The sequence below is a fragment of the Fukomys damarensis genome, unplaced genomic scaffold (assembly GCF_012274545.1).
Source record: "Fukomys damarensis isolate Sample0158 unplaced genomic scaffold, DMR_v1.0_HiC HiC_scaffold_4, whole genome shotgun sequence".
NCBI classification, from domain to species: domain Eukaryota; kingdom Metazoa; phylum Chordata; class Mammalia; order Rodentia; family Bathyergidae; genus Fukomys; species Fukomys damarensis.
The window spans coordinates 70,033,464-70,055,190 of record NW_022900916.1 but is presented as its reverse complement, the minus strand read 5'-3'; the positions used below and the strand labels follow the sequence as shown (position 1 = coordinate 70,055,190).

General features: G+C 46.3%; 1 protein-coding gene and 1 long non-coding RNA gene across 2 annotated transcripts in view; both read left to right on the top strand.

Moving 5' to 3' along the window:
• The window catches only part of Dapk1 (death associated protein kinase 1), a 187,770-nt gene continuing 166,043 nt past the window's right edge, over window positions 1–21,727 (top strand). The window contains exons 1-2 of the mRNA XM_010605507.3: window positions 1–31; window positions 153–322. Of these exons, the coding sequence (XP_010603809.1) occupies window positions 261–322 (62 nt within the window). The 5' untranslated portion in view covers window positions 1–31; window positions 153–260. The remainder of the gene's footprint in view (window positions 32–152; window positions 323–21,727) is intronic.
• LOC104849179 overlaps window positions 21,414–21,727 on the top strand; it is a 24,453-nt gene continuing 24,139 nt past the window's right edge. The window contains exon 1 of the long non-coding RNA XR_776662.2: window positions 21,414–21,674. This is a non-coding gene — a long non-coding RNA (uncharacterized LOC104849179). The remainder of the gene's footprint in view (window positions 21,675–21,727) is intronic.

Genomic DNA, 21,727 nt, shown 5'->3' with positions numbered 1-21,727 from the left:
TGGGGTGGCCCCGGGCCCGGTCGAACAAAGGGTGCGCCGCTCCGCCCCGGGGAGGGAAGCTCTGGAGCGGGGTGCGCCCCGGGGAGGCGCCCTTCCTTTCGGGCTGGTCATTTTATTGTCGGGGCCTCCCATTTATTTATTTGTTTGTTTAGGACTGGAGGTCGCTGCGTGAGGGGCATCCGGAGGCGCTGGAGCAGTGGTGATGGTTTGGGAAGCAGAACTGAAGCGCGCTGGTCTTTGGTGAGGTGTGACAGGTTACCATGACGGTGTTCAGGCAGGAGAACGTGGATGATTACTACGACACCGGCGAGGAACTTGGCAGGTACGGGGTGCTGAAGCGCGAGGTGCTGGGTTGTGGGAGGGCGGAATGTCGGGGCTGGAGGCGGTAAACAAATGCGGTTCGAATCTGCAGGCGCCTCCCTCGCCCTTCTCCGTGATGGGCGAATTGTAGAGAAAAGAGTTGCTAATCTGGCGAATGCTGGGGATCCGAAATAAACCGCCCCTTCTGAGAAGGTGGGGAGAGCGGCCGCCCAGGACTCATTGTAGTGCAAATGTATCGATCGAACCCCTGGACTAGAACAGATTTAATTGTGTACACTAACTGTCAGCCTTTGCCCTTCAGAGACAGTGAAGCAAATGCTAAGATTCTAATTGCAACTACGGGTAGCTCTGGAGTGCGAGTTAAATAGTACAGATTAATAGGCTTTAAACATTTCAATGCTTTACCTCTTTGTGAATTTTCAGTGTAACATGAGCAAGCCCTTGTAGGTGATAAATGGAAACTTGGCAGATGTCGATGTGGGGCTTGAATTTTGAAACTTCCTCCGAAGAGGAATTTAATTACTCGGTTGGTGTTGGTGATTGTTTTGGTTTCTTTGCTGTACTGTGTTAAATCTTTAACAGATCAATGGGAGACTAATATGGCTATCAGAATTTGGAGCATGTGTCTGTTGCTGCAGGAGCTGTGATTCTCAGTAAAATGTTCCAGTTTCTAGGTGAACAGATTTCTTTGGAAATGTCTAGGGACTCCTGGCTGTTTCTTTTGAGTTTTCCACAGAGTGTACTGGGCTCTGCTTTATGTTATCACAAAAACCCAGCTTTCATATCTAAATTCAGAATGCACTCGATGGGATTTGTGGCCTATTTGCCTTGTGAGTGAAGCAGGCAGAAAGATCTTTAAATAAACAAAAAAGTATGTATTTACAGTATGTGTATGGAAATTTATATTTTTCCATGCACACCTAATGTCCCCATACAAAGCTTCCTTTTTCTTTACAAAAAGAAAATTTAAAAACACACTCTAGAATTACATAGTGAAATTATGAAAGCTGGATTTAGCTAAAATTTTTTTGAAGGTTCAGATCATAGTAAAGAATGCAAACAATTTTTTAAAAGATACTGTTACAGATTACTTCTGTGTATGTTTCCTGTTGATCTAGAACATTGATAGAAGCCAGCTCAGATTTAGTGAGTGAATAAGAAGGAAAGCTTTGGAAAAATCACATTTCATGGGTATGTTTAAGATGAAGAAGTATGAGTGTGAGGTTGAAATACTTTGTTTTTCAAAAGAATCAAGTCTCTATTTCTGTGGTTTCCAGCCAGCTGAGTGGTATATGGCGTTTTCCTTTGGAACTAGAAAATTTTAAAAAGGTGAAAAAATATATTTAATTCTGTTTGTGTAGGATGCTCTGATTATGTAAAGGAGAGATGATTAAAATTTAGGTGTGGGGCTGGGGATTTGGCTCAGTGGTTCCACTGCCTGCCTTGCAAGTGCAAGGACCTGAGTTTGATCCTCGGTACCAGAAAAAAAAGAATTTATGTGTGAATATTATGGATTCACTGTATTTACCTTGTTTTATTAAGTTCTCTCAGTAGAACTGTGTTTAGAGAAAGAAAGAAAAGGAAGCCTTCCTGTGACTGGTGAGGGAAGTCTGTGATCTTCATTTTGTGGGCTCAGTGATGGGGTGATTTGCTCATTTATCAGTAGTGTTTGGCGCTTTGATTCTGGCTCTGTCTTCGTTTTCCTGTATAATTTTCTCCCCATTGTGAAAGACTAATTCCTGAATTGTTATTAAATAATTTATGTGACCCAGGAATTCCAAAGAAGTGCTCTTACAAACTGGGAGTTGGGGATTTAGAAAACAAATAATATCTCTACCCACCTATCTGTATAGCTAAAATTGTTTTTGCCCAAAGAAGGGGCAAATGCTTGACTTTCTCTGAAGGGTTGGATGGAAGTCCTGTGGTTGCACATCGGCCTTGGGTGCAGCCACTCCCACGAAACAATGTCAGTGTAAGATGGTGTGCAGGACACACGCTACCTGTGGACACTGAGCAGACAGAGGGTGAAGGCAGGAGGTCAGCGGCTGGAATTGGGAATGGACAGGCATTTGGCACAAATGCAGGAATGATTTACAAGTGGGATGTACGTTTCTAAGCAGTGCATTGTGAGCTGGTCAGCACCTGAGAGTCATGACTTTACCTACGCACCTTAAGCAATCATCTAAGTACAGTAACGGCTACTTCCCTGGTGTTATTTTTCTGTCAGAAAAGTTGGCTATGTGTGTATGCGTTGGTAAGTGCTGCCCAAGACTTCTTTAAAAGCTTTCTGTCAACCATCAAGGACTTTATAAAGTTTTTACCAATATCGTGTTGGAGGAACGATAGATTAGATAGACCACTGCACAGATGTTCTGCTCTAAAACCCAGCTCATAAACTTGGTTTATAATCTTGAAAAGGTAACCTACCCACCCTGACCCTCAGGATCTTAACACATGACTGAGAGACCTAATGCTTATTTCATAGCTATCATGTAAATCGAGGAACATATGTAAAAGTATTTTCTTAGCAGTAAGAAGTTGAACAGATACAGATATTTTTCGCAGGACTGGCCACAAATTTGCGCATTCCAGGTAAGCTAATGACAGTGGCTTCTCAGTGTTCTGGGGCATCTGTTCACCTATCTGGAGGCTCTGTGGGAGAATAGATCATGGGAGAGACCATTGCTGATTGTGCTTGGTCTTTCCTTGCTGATTCTGACTAATGCAGCTCTGGCCTCTAACTGACACACCCTCCACATGGAAGCCAGTCAGCTGTCTTTAGAAGACTGTTTGGTGACCTTTGATTTTGACTCAGTCGGCCCTCCAGGATCCCACCCTCTAGCCCAGGAGGCTAATAGAACTGCTTCCATCATGGGCAGGAGTCTCCAAGACGAGTGCTTGTAAATGCCATTTTCCCCTCTCCTGTTACACTAGTTTTTATGCCCCAGGATGACCTCCTGTCTCTTATCAGTTGGCACTCAGGGCAGCTGCAGGCTGGCTTGCCTCGCCATCAGATTCTGGTTACATCACTGGCTGTCTTTCAGCCTACCCTGTGAGCCTCCTCATACATGGGGTGCCTAAATTGCTGGCCTTCCTTTTGGTCCTGCTGTCTTACCTTCCATGAACTAAAGGCCTGAGTTCTACTTCCTTAATAAGTCTTTTGAGGGAAAAATGATTTTTCCCCTTTCAAGAGCTAAATGATTCGGGCGAGACACTCCTTTGGACCGCGGCCGTGGACTGGTTTATATTACTGTTGCCTTGTATTGCTCCTCGTAGCGAGCTGGTAGTCCCTCAGCGTGCCCTCCGTGGTCCCCCTCTGGAGGGTGTGCGTTGTGCAGAGCAGTCCAGGCATATGTGCATGGTGAGTGTCTGAACGAGCTGACGGCGCTGGGCTGGTGCAGTATTGAGACCACAGTGGAGGGTTAAGGGCAAATAATGGTGCAGCTGTTGATGCTGTAAGAGAGGCAGTGTGCGATGTGGAACAGCCTTAGCACACTTACTTGGAATGCCTGGAGATGCCTGTGTTTGGAAGGTACTGGGAGAGTTAGAGACAGCGTCTCCAGACATGTGACACACGGCACTCGCTAACAGATTATGTGTAATGACGTGTTTGCCACGCTGTAAAATTTTACTGTCCTAAGATAGTGGTCTTGGACTTACTCATTATTTTTAAAAATGTTTCTAGTGCCTAATTAGATGCATGGTACCTAGTAGATGCCCAGTAAATGCATGCTGATTGACTCAATGGATCCGGATATGAAAGCACCTTGAGAAAATGTGTAGATATTAGACCTTCAAGGAATGATGTCTGTGGTGAAGATGAACACTTAGGATTATAAATGCTGCAGCTCACAAAAATAGCAACAGTCTTTGCTTTTACATTCTCTGTGGCTGAACGGTAATGAGCAGAGCAGCCAGAACTTCCAAGCCCATAATCAGCTTTAGACAGAACAAATGAAGTGGGACATTAAATATTTTACATCGGTTTGGATGATGCTTGCAAGCTTATAATTCAAATTTATAACATTCTCTTTATCACAAAATTCATAGGCATTTTAACTGAAGTAAGAATTGTCCTGAGCCCTGACAGGACGTGTTTTTTATGTTTCTGCTGGTTTATGACACTCTTGTGTATCTAGGAAGAGGAGCGAGGTGCTGGGGGATTTCTTGGAAAGCAGGAATCACAGACCGCGGATGGGTTGACAGCTAAGATCATCCTGTGAGGGCTGTGCCCTCTGGGTTTCTGACTCAGAACGCTCTCAGATGTTTCCTCTGATAGGAAAGGCAGCAGAGTTTGAAGAGAGAGAAAGTTCAGAGTCATGAGCTGTGTACCCATGTTTGTTATGGAGCTGAAATTTTCCTGTCGTCTGATGACACCGAAGCCATTGTAACATAGCTCCACACGTTGCTGCAAGTACAAGTATGTGGTGAGGCTGCAGTGAACCTGCCATGTAGCCAGTGTGTAACCTGTGGCACATGTAATACAGTCCGCAGTGCTTGGTAATCTGAACTAAGAACTTACTGATCATGTGTATTGTACTTTTAGTTGTTACTTTATTGTGTACTATTATTTTTTAAAAAATGCTTACTGGGAAGCACCTTGCCAGCTGCAGCTGTGTCTCTGGATCGCACCACAGGCCACTCTGGGCGACTGCCCTGGGCCTCCAGTTTCTGTAACTCCTCTTCAGTGCTCACACAGTGAGGATGGCGCCAAACCACGCCATTCTCTTTTGCACCTTGCTTAGCGGTTCAGGATCACACATACGTTAGAGCTGATGGCCAGTGATTTATAAAGTGATTTATTTTTTGTGCTGCAGGAAGTCTAGTAGTCATGTTCCAGGTGGTAAGGGGCAGGCAGCATGGTGTTAGTAGTGGAGTTTGGTTGAATGCTTTCAGTCCCGTGCTAGGTCTGTGTTTCTGTGCTACTCAGGGCAGTCTCGTTAGGTTCAGTGGGACCAAGGGGAATAGGTTGTAAGATTAGATGGGGAAGCCAAAGAACCCGCCTTCCTGGGCTACCATGCCTTTATTTTGCCATAGGCTTTGTCTCACCCAGCCATTTAGGAAGTCAGAGGCCGGGCGCGGTGGACGTGCCCCAGCAAAGCCATGAAAACCTACTGTAAACTTTTCAAGATGATGCTTGGGCTAACTTCAGAAATTATACACAAGTCTTGTATTAGGAGAGGCAACTTTGTCTCTTTCGTTCTATGGGAAGTGCTGCAGCCCTTCAAGGTACAGACTAGTTCCCACCAGCCAGCAGGAAAAGGTATAAACTGTTTGCTGGATACCTGCTGAGTAGTGGGGTGAGTGTTCAGGGTGACTAGGTCAAGGTTATTTATGGTGCCTGTCTCAGCACGGCAATGTTTGAGGAGCAATCATCCTTGATTGTAGCCAGCTGCTATGTACCTTCAACCCAACCAAACATTTTGTTCAAATGAAATAAAACATAATCTGGGAACTTATTTGTTGGTCACCAGACAAAGGTGCAGGTGGCCAAGGGGTCTCAGAAACACGGGTCTGGAGATGGTCAGCACATCCATCCTCCTCATTCATCCAGTCCTGTGGAGACAGGCCACGTGGCTTTCCCAGGGTGGCTGGTTAGGAGGCGCAAGGGATGGACCCAGACCACAGAATCTACGTTTTTTCGATTTGACAACTTTCCTCTTTCAAAGCCAAATGAAGTTGATAATTAAGAGAGCTGTTTGGAACCACTATTCAGTCAATAGCAGCCTACCTCAGCATGCGTGCTAGAGAGGGTGGTTAGGAATGGAGACTAGCCACTTTATAGTAGGCCAGAGTCAGCAGCTTCTCTCTGCAAGCTCACAACTCTTCTGGGTCTTTCCAGAACACCAGCCCCTTTTAACTCCCACGTGGCTTGGGCCCTGCAGTTACGAATGGGGTGAGCACGTGGCCAGGCTTTAGTCAAGTCCCAGAGTTAATAGTTGAGCTTTTTAGAAAGTTCACAAAATACTTTCATAACTGTTTAACTTTTGATTAATGCAGTATGCAAGAATCTGGCCTCTGCCCTGTGGTTTCACCTCCTAAATGACCAAGAGTTTCTCATTCCACTGAGCAGAGCTGGTCTGTCCAGCTTAGAACTGGTGAGTGGCTGTGTGGGGCTTTATGTGGAAGTGAATATTCAGTTATTACTTTGGCTTGTTGGGATAATTTATCAGGACAAAATGATTCTTGAAAGAAATTATATAGCAATGTAAATATTTATAACAATGACGATGTATTACCTTTTAACATTCAAAATGAATTCCTGGAAATGTATAGGAGAGGGTGGAAGAAAAAAACACGAGATTTTGTACATTGTCACTAAAATAGGTTTAAAATACCTTTCTCTGACTGCTGGTACATCTTTTTTAGGTAAAACAAAAAGTGTAGTTGTATCTCAGCTCTTGATTTAGTATGTGGTCTAAAACCTAGAGCAGTTTGTGTCTTGTTTTCAGTCCCAATCCAAAACAAAACCAGTTGTGTGGTAGTCATTAATCTCAAGACAGCATGCAAGGGTAGTCCAGACACCACGATTCTCCCTAAAGCCCTTTGTGGGGGATGTTGAGAGCTGCTGTGGCTTGCAGAGCACCCCTGGTCCCGCTTACCTCACAGAAAGGATCACGAGGCTTTCTCTTTATGTACGACCTCTTGACATTTCCACCGTGAACTTGGGAAATTTTGTTGAATAATCTAACATATATTCAGAGATGTCAGTAGGGGAATAGGTTGAGAGAATGTCCGTGATTTTTCCCCTTTATAAACATATTCAGTTTTGGATGAAGAACATAATGTTTGAGCAAATGTGCTTTTAAATTGCTGATCCCCAGAGTCAAAGTTTGTATTGATGATACTAATATACATAAACCTGATGGTTTGGGCTGGGAAATTTGCTTCTGTGTATGGCCTCTCTTTGGGATATACTTTATTTTCTATCAAAATTGCCTCATTTTTATTTAGATTTATGTGATGAGTGATGTTTGTTTTTAAATATTTTATGTACAGTTGGTATTATAGGGTAAGCATCCCAAATCAGAAAATCCAAAATCCAGAATGCTCTAAAATCTGAAACTTTTGAGTATGGACTTGGTGCTTTAGATGGAAAATTTCACAACATGAAACTGTGTTTCATGCACCAAATTATTAAAAGGTTTACATAAAACTTACTTTGAGACTATAGTATAATGTGTGTTGGAAACAAATGCACTTCATGTCTAGACTTGGGTCTTACCCCAAGATACCTCATTATGTATGTGTGGATATTCCCAAACATCTGAAATCTAAATACCCCCGGTCATTTTGGATAGGGGATACTCAGTTTCTGTAAGTTTTTACTTGCAGGAATGAAGTAATTTCCATTATTGAATAGTTCTGTCTATAGTTCATTTTCTCCTACTTTTGAAACCATCTAATGGTTTTCTTTCTTTTTCTTTTTTCTTCTTCTTCTTTCTTTTTTTCCTTTGTGGTACTGGGAATTGATCCCAGGGCCTTGTACATAATACCTGTGCAAGCACTCTACCCCTGAGCTATATCCCTAACCCAACTTTTTCTTTTTAACATGAAGATTGTCAAGAATTTTTGAAGCCTTGTGACAATCCCCCCTATACCTGACCCACAGTATAAAATTTTTCATTTGAGTAGGAAATACAGAGAAAGTAACCATTGCCTTTCTTTTGTGCCATCCTGCAAAAGCTCAGATTTAGTCTGTCTGTCTGTCTGTCTAGCGACTCACATGTCTATCCACGATCTGGCTGCGTGTGAGGGGTGAGGGAGTAGGTTATGCTTACATGGTGGAAGAAAAGAAGTGGCTGAGGGCTGTAGAAGATACTAGGAATAGGAGTCAGGTTTTAGTGTTGATTCAGTTCTGTTTCTGCTTTTCTTTGAGAAGTACTCTGAAATCACTTTGTGTCTTTTTTTCTTTTTTCTTTTCTTTTTTTTTTTGGCCATCTGTGGTTTATGGGTAAGCAGCAGAAATGTGTGCTTCTGGGAAAGTGATGGAAGGCTGTAGCCCTTTGAGTGTAATATTTAATAAACTGAGAGTTACAAGCTGTTCATTCTACAGAAAAATAAAGCTTGGTGCCATGGGTATATATCCTAGAGAGCAGGCTTTTAACAGGTAACTGCTGAAGTTGTACAGGCAGAACCACACATGATGACAGAGATGTTATCCTTAGGGATTTGAACAAGCAGTACTAAAAAGTTATTTGCTGCATTAGAAATACAAGGTGAATATTTCTAGTCTGAAAACCTGAAATGTTTTTCCTTGTTTGTTTTTGTTTTTGAGATGGTGACTCACTGTGTTGTTCAGGCTAGATTTAAACTTGCCATTCTTTTTTTTTTAAATTAATTTTATTGGTATACTTTTTGTTTGTTTTTTTGTTTCGTTTTTTGGTACCAGGGATCAAACTCGGGTCCTTGCGCTAGCCAGGCAGGCAGAGGAACCACTGAGCTAAATCCCCAGTCTTGTTGGTACACTTTGACATACATAATGATCAAATTCATCATAGAGAATTTGTTCCTGTACATCGTATTTCTTCATTCTTTTTTTCTTATTCCCCTGCCTTCCCTTCAATCCTTCTTCCCCTCTCCCTTCACAAAACTTTGTTTCTATCATTCTCCTTCCATTCTTTTTAATCTTTTTATTCCCTTTCAGTCCCTTTCCTTTCCCCCTCTTTAGCCTTCTGAGCAGTTGGGTCTACAGGATGTCCCACCACCCTTGGCTGATTTGGACATGTTCTGATATCCCCAACTTTGAATACCAACTGTATGCTCAGAAACCTCTGGCTTTTGGAACATTTCATTTTTCAGACTGGGGATGTCCAAGCACCTCTGGTCCCAAGCATTTCAGGGAAGGGATACTCAAAGTATAGTATCTTATGGGTTTATCACTCAGTAAATGGAAAACAGAGATTGCCGGGGATTCCAGTGTACACCTGTGATATAATATAGAAACCTGTCTGCTCAGGGCACGGTCAGTATGTGAAGGGCCCTGATGCCAGAGTCTTCCACTGGTCTGGTTCTCATGAGCTCCTTTGGCTTTCAGCAGTCATGGTGCCATTTCTGTTCCCTGGCCATGTACAGAGACGCCCTTTTCTTCCTGGTTCTGCTCGTTCATTATGAAAGTTCAGGCCTAGGTGAACTAAGTCACAATGCTGTTTTTCTCACTGACGTCATGGGAGATGGAGAGGAAGGCATTCACTGTGTTCCCGTTGGAATCCATAAGGGTTTGTTCCAAGCTCTGTCATCTCTTCCTGTCACAAGGATTCCACCCTCTGATCAGGTGTTTGGAGAGGAAGTGAATTAGTAGGAATGGAGCATTTCTCCAGTCCATGCTGACCTCCCCACCCCTTCTGTGGCTCTGAGAGATAAGAATACTTGTCAAAAACAGCAGTGGACAAGGGACATGGAACCCTGGTGGCCTGGTAGAAGCACGCAGTGCCTTGGTTTTACTCAGTGTGATTTGGATGTTGTTTGTGAGTATGTCCTGTCTTAAGGAAATTCCCAGGTAAAATGATCTTTTGTGAGTCTCATCTTTAGAAGCAACTTGTTTGTCAGTGTGTATAATTTTAAAACAGTTATCTGTATTAGCAAAAGACAGCAACGTTTTAAGAGAGGTAAAGAGATAGGACAGAAGTTATGTACATATAACCTGGGAAGATAAGAGACAAATATAAACATTGAACAAAGGGACCCGGTCAGTTTGCATCCACAGCCTTCTCCAGAGGATGTTCAGGGAGTGTGGTGAACGTTCTGCTTCCTAACTCCCACTGACATTTATGTGGATTAGACAGTGGGCCGCTTCGGGTTTTGTTTTGTTTTGTTTTGGTACTGGGGATGGAACCCAGGGCTTTCACACTGAGCTACATCCCCAGTCCTCTCGGTTTTTTATTTTTTAGTTTATTTTGAGGCAGGGTCTTGCTAAATCACTAAGCTGACCATTCTGGGCCCAGACTTGTAGTCCTCCTTCCAGAGTGCCAGGGTGACAGTCATGCACCACTCTGCCAGTTTGTATTCTTTTATAATTGGCTGTGTGTGTGATTTTTGACGACCCCTATGGATTTTGAGATTTCTGAAAGGAAAGAACATGGCTTTTTGTGTCTCTTCTGTAGGTTGGGATTAAGCTAAGCATTCAGTAGGCTTTGTTTATTTGCCTCATAGAAGTACATATCCAGACACTGAAATAATGGTTCAGGCCTTCAGATCTGCTGTAGTCCATTTTCTGCTGTTACAGTGGAATGCTGCAGACTAAGTAACCACAAGAGAAGTCATGAGGCTCCCAATCTTAGAGACTAGAAAGTCCAAGGACGTGGTGCCTGCCTCCGGAGAGGATTTTTGTGCCTTGTTAATTCCATGGCTGAGGTGAAAGGGTGAGAGCGAGCCCCCAGGAGAAAGCTGGAAAGGTTGGTCCTGCTTTGCAGAGCACCCATTCTGAGAAAGACTAACCCACGGTAAAAATGTGAATCCCTCCGTAACACTCCTCATTAGACCCCAAGTCCACAGACTCTGGCACTGGGGATCGAGTTTCAACGTGAAGTTTGGAGGGGAGGTGCAAGATTACAGCGGCACCAGGACCCTGCGTCCACAGCACAGTTCTTATGGCCAGGGCACTTGACTTGTGAGATTGGTTTTCTTTCTATAAAATGTAGATAACTGTGATACCTAACTCCTAAGACTTTTGTATAAATGTATATCATCTGTGTGAAGTTCTTGACACATAACTAGACACAGTAGGCGTGACAGAGGGAAGGAAAGAAAAAGACTGTATATAAACTGCCCCTGGGGCCGAGTTCCTGGGCCTTTGTCTCCTGTCCTCATTTTCTGTCCATTCCTCATTCGCACAGCCAGGTCCTGGCCTTGATCCCCAGAGTGGGTTTGTCCTCAGCCCTGTCCTCCCTCTCTTTTCCCTTCTCCTCTAGCTTTCTCCTTCTCGTTGGCCCAGGCTACAGATTAGGCTCATTCCACCTAGCTTGACCTCGTTTACCTGGTCTGTTTTCTGAGGTGTGCCTGCCCCGCGCTGGCTGGCTTGGACCCGGGCCCAGTTCTGTGCTGGTCTCCTGTGTGTGCAAAGTAGATAGCACTTCAGATTCTCAGGACACACATTTATGAAGAATTCATCTCTGCGTTCAAGAGTGGGCTCCTGGGGCCTTGCTTAAGCAGATGCCTTTTCCAAAGCCAGCAGACACCATGAGAAAAGGGAGTGAGAGACTTCTTCGTTAGGAGGCTCTGCAAAGATGGGAAGAGATGCATTCACGGAACCAAAGACAATTCAAAACTTCTCTGGAGCCAAGAGCGGGCTGCTCAGACATTCTTTGAGGGATGGCTGTCCTGGCTTTACCCAGAGCTCAATGCCAGCATATAAATTCATTTTTTAAATATGATGTGCTTAAGTTACCGAAAGGTAGGTTTCATTTTCTTAACTTGTGTTTTAAATTGAAAAATTGCTGTAAGCATCCAGAAGCACTAGGAGCTTAATCAGGGGTGCAGGGATTGATCTTTCTTGTGAATCTTTAGGTAAAGAGGAGTCTGAAGCCACTGTGGGCTTCTGAGATGCTGATCGAGACGAGCTTGTCACAGAATGTAAGACATTCAGCAGATCCAGAGGCTCCATTCATTTCTGACACGTACTAACTTGAGACGTGAAAATGGGTGTTCGGCCAAGCCAAGATTGTCTGTGCCAAGAAAAGCCCATTAGGTTGGTGGCTGAAAGGCTGGATTATTAGGATTTGCTTAATGGCAAGACTCTGCCAGCTGCAGAGAGTAAATACCCACTTCGGGCTGAGTGCTGGTGCTTGTTTGCCTGGAGTGGGGCACGGTTTGTTCAAGGAACATGGCTGCTGAAGGGAAGGCTCCTTTAAAAGGAACTTTCTTTCTTTTTTGGGTCCATTGGGTAGGTATCTTCAGTTTATAAAAGTAATGTTAAGTTCTCACAAGCTTGAAAGGGAAAATGCCTTAAAATAAGGTCTGTAGGAGCGAAAATATCAAGGAGAGGAAATGGTAAATTAAAACCATAGAATTTGCCCATTTTCGTTCGTTCTCGAGGACTAAATGTCCCCCAGAGTGATATGTTGCTGGCTGGGTCTTGAGCGTGGCCCTTTGTATTAATAGTCTTATGATGAAGTAGAGGACACAGATTTGTCGTCACCAACATTAGAAAGGCCTACATATGGTAAACAAGGGTCAGGGAATGTTTCAGTGGTAAAACAAGTACAGTGCTGCGGGTTGGGTCATCGGCACCAGGGGAGAAAACTGAGATAAAGTGTGAAACTTTTTTAGAATCCAGGCACCTGAGGTCATCCTTAGAGGATTGATTGATTCGTGTATTCATTCGGATTCTTATGGGGGACATTAAGGTGTAAGCAGGTAGATTTAGGTATGGGTACGCACTGTGTATGAGTCTGTACCTATGGATTCCCTGGAAAAAAAACAATTTTCCTGGGAAAACTGGAAATCAGAAGTGAAGGAAGGAGAAAGGAAACTAAGATTTCCTAGGGACCCTTGCAGACAGCAGCCGACATAGGACTACTCGTCACATCGTATAAAGGAGAAGGCAGGCCTCGGAGACGCTCGGCCGTGGGTGGAGTGTTTAAAGTGGCAGGCACATCAGTGGGCCTCCCAGGCTCCCCTGTCCTGCCTGGAAACTGGGTGTTGAGTGACACGACTCGTCTTGTTCCTCAGTCAGGGTCCCGGAGAAGTTCAGAGTCTCTAGCACAATGCTGGCTTATACGATATGTTTAATACGTCCTCGGAACCAGGGTTTCATGTCCTCAGCACTACTGACAGTGTGCTCTAGGTGACTTGTCGTGTAGGGATCTCCTGGTACTGCAGATGTTCAGCAGCAGCCCTGGTCTCTACCCACCGGTTACATTACCACTCCCACTCCTGCTGTGGCACAGAAATGTCTCCAGCCATTGCCAGATATCTGTTTGGGTCAGAATCCTCCCTCTTTGCTCTAGAACCACGGGGCTGCAGGATCAGCACAGGTCACGGGGCTGGAGCCAAGCAGGAGCCTGGACCCCTAGAGCTTCCTGTGGAATGAGTTGAAAAGGCATTGACCTCGGGTGTCCATTGTGGGCGTGGGAAGGGCACAGCCGCCGAGGTTTGTGAGTGGGAGGTTTGGGACCGCTGCTGCTTCCCTGGCCTGTTGGTCCACCCCGTCGTGCGCTCTGTGTCCCTCCTGTGTCCCAGGGGTCAAGGCTGAGACTGAACTGAGTAAGCTGGAGGACCTGCCGGCTGCAGTCCCCTGACACTCAGTCCTTCTCTTTCCCGCCAGTCCCTTCTGCCACCTGCCTTGCAAACACGAGGTCCCTAAGTTCGATCCCTGGCCCCAATAAATAAATAAACTGTCATTCTCTTCTTTTAGACTGGAAACTCCTGTAGTCCAGGTCTGTATCTTGTTTTCTGCTCTAGAACTGAGCATGGAAACTGGTCCAAATAAGTGTCAGTGAGTTTTAGAGTGATCTCAGTGGATGAATGGAAAATTCACATTTATTGTTGGGATGAAGCAAACCCAGTGTGATTAAATTTAACAGATCCAAAGATGGAAACCAGAGAGTGAAAGAACAATTTTCCCTATGCAACAGCAGGGAAACATGGCATGGCTTTTTAGAGAAGAATATTAGAGCTCTGGTAATTCACACATGTCCAGGGAATCACTTGTCGCCATGAAAAGGAGATGCAGCTCTCAGCTGTACCATAGAAGCCGAATGCCCTTATCAGGAAAGGGTTGGTCCTTTGGTTTTCCCGGAAGTCACTCACCTGTGGGACATGTATGCAGTGTTCTCTTTTGGGTGAGACGAAAGCAAAAGTCAGGAGGCGCCATTGTCTCATGAATAGTGTATCCTACTTGGCTACGAAGTCAGGGCTCTTAGTGTTGGGGTCCAGAATGTTCCCCAGAGGCTCGTCGTGCTGAAGACTTGGTGCTGATGGACTTCGGAGCCTGAGTGGATCGTGAGGCTCTATCTCCATCAGGGGTGAACCGAGCGGGAGATCGCAGACCGATCGCTGTGGGAGGCAGTGAGATAGGAGGGGCCGGTGAGGGCGGACCGCGGGAGCCGACCTGAGGGCTGTGTTGTATCTGTTTCATGACCCCTCTGCTCCCTTCCCTGTTTCTCTGCTTCCCGACTGCCACGAGCTGCTTTCACTGCTCCCTTTTTCCACTACTCCTTAGACTCAGACCTTGAAACCCTGTAACAGAATAAACCTTCCTTCCTTAAAGTTGTATTAATCAGGCATGTGGTCACAGTAAAGGAGGCTAACGTAGCGCTGTGTACACATTTTTGCAAGTATTAACTGCGTTTAATTCCTCAGACAAGCTTCCCGTGGGGAGTCTGTGTTTCAGAGCTCGGCAGACTTTTTCTATAGAAATAATCAACACTTGAAGCTTTGTGAACCACTGTTGGAGTTTGAAAGCTGCACAGACAATCCGTGTCCGAATGGGTGGGGCCATGTTCCAATAAAAACAGGCGGTGGCTGAGTGCAGCCGTGGGCCATAGTTTATAACCTCTGCTCTGCTTTATGGGTGAAGAAACCAAGGCTCAAAGAGTTGGAATCATTTAATTTGCCAAAATGAATAAGGGGCAGAGCTGAGACTTGGAGCTGAGCTGCGTGGCTCCCGAGCCCATGTCTTTTGATCTCATTGCATGGATCACAGACATGCATGGTCTTTAAGGTGGGTTCTTACTGTTTGGGTGACACCAGGATACCAGATTCAGGGCCAGTGGGGAGGGAGAGTTTGGCACAGTAGGAAGAACCGGAAGCTGCCCAACATCATAGCAGGTGGGTGTGTGCCGCTGTGAGTATCAGACGCCAGAGGTATTAGCACTGATGCTACCTCTCTGGGATTTTGAGAAAGGGATCTCTGATTTGAGGGGAAGTTGAGTTGACAGCATCTGAGAATCTCCCCAGTCCTGTTGGATCTGTGACGATACAGAGAGGGGACAGTGTGCATAACAGTGTCTCTCAGAGCCTTTTTAACCTTCAGTTGTGGTCCTCACAGGAGCAGCTGGGCTGGTAACCTCTGTTTTCTTCCCCTTTTTAGGGTCAGCTCTGCTGACCTTTCCTGCCCACGCCTAGTGATTGCTTCTTCCTGGGTCAGACGCACCAGCAGCCCTGACTCCCTGCAGTGATCATCCAATTCCTAGGCCCTTTCCCAAGCTTCAAGCACCGACCTCACACTCAGCTGAATCCCCAGAGGAAACACAGAAGGGAGCGTGGGACATGTGAGGTTCACAATCGGAGTAGCCCAGGGCTCTTGTCCTTGCTTGAGGAGAGCATGAGTGCACTCCCGTTTCTGACTTGGTCCTGTGTGTGGAAGTTGGGGTATCTCCAGCACAACTCCTTTTTCCGTCTCTGCTGGTTCTCTCTGGAGGGTGGGTAAGGTAAGAAGCCTCTGCATGCTGCCAGCCGGCCCCGCAGGATACACACTGCCAGCCTCTGGGGACGGGCCACATCACAGGCACCTGCAGATGCCACTCTGCCTCTGGGGTCTGAGCCCACCCTCCCAGGGCCAGCCCTGGGCTCAGGCCAGCCATGCAGACGGTGCAGCTTCTTCCTTGCCCTCCCTGAGGAGCCACTGTGTGAGTCCCCGGCGAGGCCATCTCCTCCGCTCTGTCTCTCCTTCGTCCATTCTGTGCTCTCCCAAGGGTGGCTTCCTGCTCTGGTTTTCATGAGCGTCTTTTTAACCTGCTTAACAGCTGGTTAGTTTGTTTTTTTTCAGGCTGATTGCCAATTTTTAGTCAAAGCTGGTGTAACTCCCTGCTTTGATTTTCTTTTTATTCTCACAGGCCCTCCAGTTTCTGCCTCTCCAGTAGGCAGGTGGTATGCATGCTGTGTGCCATGGGAGCCTTATTTCCTTTGTGCCTGGGGGCCTTCTGAAGGTGTCTGATTAACTCTGGGGATGCTTGGCAGGAGGTGCAGAGAGCGCTTTCTGCCCTGCCCACTTAGCATTTTCAGAGGTGCTAAACAAGACCAGGAGGTTCATGGAGGTGAATTAGAGCAACTTGCCAGAGGTAGGGGAGTGAGGACTGGGGCTTATGTGGAAGACACCGGGCAAAGGAAAGAAGGTGTGGAAAACTGGACCTTCCTCGTGGTCAAGACCGAGGTCATGGGACGGTCAGGTACATGCCGGCACTGTCTGGCCACAGAGGGGAGCCAGAGGAGGGCCTCCAGCATGTGCCACTTTGGGGAAGAGACACCAGCAGCTTCTCCTCTTGCCCACCGCCTTACTGTGCTCCCATTAGCCAAACACAGGAGAAAGCCCCTCCCCAGCAGGGAGCTGGTGCTGTGCGTGTGAAGGAAGAGGAGGAGCCAGCTGCGGAGTGGAGGATGATGAGGGAAAGGAGCCCGCTGATGATGGCAGCGGAGGAGCAGCAAGGCCTACGTGTCCCTACTTGCCTCTGTCACGGCAGGTGCTCAGTGACTGCAGTCCTAGTGTATCCGCCTTCTACTTAGGTGTTAGGTTTCCCTTTGAGGTCACTCCTGAGCATCCCACCCCAGGATGGTGCCATCCTTAGGCCATTTCTTGTTGGCACATTCACTTCACTGTTGCTGTCCTCTCCCTCCCTGTCCTGTGTGCTTTTACGTACGTTTTGCTTAGACTGTGCCTTCCCAAAGGTGTCATGATTCGTTTGTTCCCAGTGCCCTGTAAGCACAGGTGCTCCAGAGCATCTGCTGTTTAGTGATCAATTCAGGTAACTGGCCCTAATCACAAAATTGTGCAGTTAAAACCTAAAGCCATAGTTCCTGTGACTTTGAAGGGCGAACTGGGTAGTCGGTCCCACTCGTGGGCATATATCCAGAGGAAATGAAGTCAGTGAGTCGAAGAGGCCTCTCATCTCCGTGTGCACTGCAGTCCTCCTCGGAGCAGCTGAGGTCAGGTGATCAACCTGAGTGTCCATCCCTGGATGCATGGATAAGGACCCTGTGGTCTGAGCCCCCCGCAGAGACCCAAATCCTGTGACGCTCAAGTCCCTGACTGTATCCTGTTTTCATAAAAGCTGTGCAAGCTTTCCATATACTTTCTGTCGTATCTAGATAGCTTACCATAGTTAATACGATGTGAGTAACGTGGTTACACCGTGCTGTTTAGGTAACGATGATGAGGGGAACGTGACAGGCCCAGGTATACAGCACACTCCCAATTCGAGATTGGGCAAGTCCGCAGAGGGCCGAGTCACGTTGCCAGAGCGCTCCTTAAGGTGCACAGCATGTGTGTGCGTGCGTGCACGCGTGTTTTCATCCTGTGAGCAACACTGGGAGGTGACAGCTCCTGAGGTAACGCGATACCCAGTGTCACCCTGCTAGTGGAAGGAGTAGATTCAGACACAGCTGTTGCATCTTCTTCCTGGTAGCACGTTAATGATTTTCCTAACATCCGCATGTACTTAGGCCACGTTCTGATGTAAGTCATCGGACGGGCAGGTCTCGCAGGCACGAAATGTGGATGTCCCCCTTGGCACCGCAGAAGGAGGAGTGGGCACCAGAGGTAGTGGTGGCCCCAGCCCTGCTCTTCCCCTTATTGTAGCCGTTGAGGTTCTCAGAGAAGCACACATCTGTCCCTGAGCCCGAGAGACACCCATGTGCTGTTTGCCCTGGGCATCCACAGTTTCACCGTGAAAACCAAGGGACCTATGTGGAACCCACAGCCATTCTCCCTGCTGCCAGCCGGCCAGCCAGGTGTGTCAGATCTCATTGTATTTCTATGATGTTTAACGATTGGAGCTTCACAAATGACGAAGGAAGTCTTGAGATAGAATTGGCCCCTTTCCTGGTAAATTTTAATTGATTCTAGTACCTGTAAAAGGTGTGCTTTGGGTTCTCCAAGAGTGGAGATTAATTATGCTTCAAAATGAGTTCTAGAGAAGTGCTCAGATTCACACCCAGGGAGGAGAGAGGGAGAGCTCCAGCAGAATTGTGGGAACTGACTGATGGGAAAATGGGCTTCTAGTGCTGAGGATTTGGGAGTCCTGCCAGTAATGCAAGGTGTGAATTAGCCTTGTGGGCACTCGGAGGAAACAGAGGAACTGCCAGCTGCGAGGCTCTGAAAGGATCTCTGGAGAGCCCAGCATCCTGTCCTGACAGGAACAGGGCGGTTCTCAACCCTTAGCTCTGTGCTTTGGGCTGCCCTTCCTCCTGTGCCGATAAAGCAGTTAGAGACAGGAAGACGGTTTCGTTCTTTGGGAACAGGTGTTTAAAAGTCGGCCACTTCAGGGTGGGGTGAGTGAGAACATGGGTGACAACGTCTGTGGTTTCTTCTTGACTTGGCAGCTTGGTGCTTCTGTTATGGACTGGGAAACGAGAGGTCAAGGACATGGAGTGTGAGGCAGCAGAGTTACGTCAGTGTGAAATGGAAAGGTCCCAGATCTGAAAGTCCAAAGTGCTGTGAGTCTCAAACCTGCTGTGTTTAACTAGTAAAATCCAAGAAGATACTAAAAATCTAGAAAACTCCCAAATCTGAATTATTGATATACTCCTGATAACAAGCATTTCAGATAAGGGATATTCAACCTCCATGTGCGTATTGTACATTTTGTATCACGCTTAGAAATTCCTTTCCTACTCTGAATGTATTTATTTAAAATATTCTTTCATGTTTTTCTCACCAAGCCAGGTAGATAAAACAGGGCACAGTCCCTAGGACAGCTCCCAGCAGGGCCTGATGTTGGGCCCGTTTCTCACCTCTAGTCCCACCAGCAGGTAGCCCATGGGCTCTTCTCCCTGCCCAGTGCTCCAGGTGTGCTGGGCCTCCATCCTGTCCCCCTCCGGGCTGCCAGGCAGGGGGTGGGCTTCAAGCCCCCAGGCTTGTTACCTTCAGCTGCAAGCGGCAGGGGCTCAGTCCTGTCTTGTGAACTGGAACAGGGCAGGAGATGCAGCCGTGAGACCTTGAATTCCAAGTTTTTCAGCAGTGGAAAGTGGAGCTGGGGTGGTTCCCTGGTAGAACCACCTTCTCACAGTTCTGAGGAATAGCGTAGCAGGCAGGGCCACAGACGTGCAGAATTGTGAACAGTGCACCTGGGTCTCCTTGGGGCCTCTTCTTTCACAGGAGCTCGTGGGTGATCTTCCGAAGCTGTTGAAGATGTGCTGCTCTGTGGGTGTATGGGTGAGTTCCGGATCTTTCTGTCTCACGCAGTCCCCAGCACAGTGCTTAGCTCAAAAAGGAGTTGGACATATGAATGACAAAATATCAGTTTCTGGAGTAACTCGAGGTAGTTCTGGGCAGGGCTGTGTCTGGGTTGGAGGCTCTGTGTTTCTGTCTCTCTGCCAGAGCCTGTGTTGCTCCTCCATGGCCTGCTGGGCTTCTCCCACTGTGCCTGGTGCACACTCTGCTAGAATGCTGAGCAGCCGAAGTGCCCTGGTGGCCCTTTTTGCAGTGATCTGAAGCACGTGGCCAAGTTCAGTAGTCATGTGAGCCCAGATCTGCAGATAGAGGCTGTACATTTGTTTTGAGAACACTAAAGTTTCCCTAGAAACAATGAGTATTTAAATTCACTGTTGGCTTTGGCTCTTTTTCCTGATTATTTGTTTGTTGGCCCTTTTAAAGCTATCTTTACATAAGGTAACATTCCTGCTTTTACTGTAAAGTCTGAGTTATAGTGGACACATACAGTCCTGTAACCACTGTATACTATGTCAGTGCAATAAAGAGACACGATAATTTCATCATTTCCCAAATCCCATTTGTGCCTCGTAGTCTTGTAGTGAGTGACTCCCCCCACCCCGGCCTCCATTCCTTTGTGTCTGGCAACCACTGACCAGTTTCCTGTTTTCATGTGCCTTCCTTTTTGAGAAAGCATATTTGCTTATTTATTTATTTATTTATTTATTTATTTATTTATTTATTTATTTATTTATTCCATGTGTGTGTGTGTGGTGCTAGGAACTGAATTTAACAGGGCCTTTGCACCTGCCCACCCCCACCCCTTTTGAGACAAGGTCTTGCTAATTGCCCAGGTGAGACTTGATCCTCCCTGCCTCAGCCTCTCAGGTGCTGGAATCGCAGGTGTGTGTAACACTGATCGCAATATACTTTTTAAGTCTGGCTGGCATACTGCATCTGTGGTTCACCCTTTTTTGCCTACAGAAATAGCATATTCCTTTTTATTGCGGAGTCGTGGCCCCTTGTGTGAATATGTTTCAATTTATCCATTCACCACTGGAAGGATGTTGGGTTTTTCCGGTGTGTTAGAGTACCTCTACTTATCTGTGGGTTTCATTTCTGCGGTGTCTGTTACCCTCAGCAAAATTCAGTAGATACTTTGAGAAAGAGAAACCACATTTATATGACCTTTATTGTAATATACTATTATAATTATTTGAGTTACTGTTCTGAATCTTTCTACTTTATTCTATATTTAACGCAATACATGTAGATGTTAATAGAGAAAATGCAAAAGAGCACTCTTCTTACTTCTATGAGAAAACAAAGTTCCTTTTAAAAAACTAGAGAGTAATAATACACTGTGTACCGTAACCTTGAAGAGTGACTGTCTAACTTATCGTGGATCTTTATCACAGAAGGATGTGTATGACAAACCATGCATAGCCTTGGCACTAGCCACAGTCCCAGGCGCCCACTGGGAGGCATGCAGTGTGCTCCACATGCTCAGTGGGGGCTGCCGTGCTGGTGCCCTGTCTCCAGCTGTGGTTTTTGGGGAGCGTCACAGAGTTGTCAAGGCACTGAGCAGGCGTGTCTGCGTGTCTTCGAGAGCAAAGCTTTGGACACAAGTGGTGGTGGTGATGGTGGTGGTGTCACTGTGCCTAAGTCTGGTTGGCGCCTCACCATGCCTCCGTCCTTAATTATTCCCTGCTGCTCTCCCCTGGGAGTGACAGACCTTCTTTGATGTTGAAGCCAATTAGAAATGTTACAAGAAGATTTCTCTGAAAGCTCAGAATCCAAACTAAACCATCCCCATATGCTGTTTTTACTTCAGAGACAGTTGGAGGATAGTGAGGATTTCTGTTGAGAATCTGGGAACACTCCTTATCAGTGGGGCCAGGGAGGAAGGGAGGGAAAGAACACATTGGACACATGGATTTTGGACAGGCTAGGAAAGGAGGCACCTGAGTCTGGTTCTCATGTCTGCGTGCTGTCACTCAGGCGGGTCTGCCCTCGAGGACTGGACTGGTTCATAAGAGAGCAAGCCTGCCTTTCTCTGGTCTCCTGCTTCCTGCTTTACCATGGTCTCTCCCTCTTGAGTTTGTTCCTGCCATGATGCCATCTGCCATATTGTAATGGAGCCAGAAATTCTTCACCAGAAGTGAAACAGATGACCGAATCTTGGGAATTTTCACCTCTGCAACGCTGAATTGAATAAACTTCTGGACTCAGCCCCAGCTCTTTTGTTACAGTATTGGGAAATGGGGTAAGACAAACTCGCAGGAGTCTTTTTTTTTTTTTTTTTTTTTTTTTTTTTTA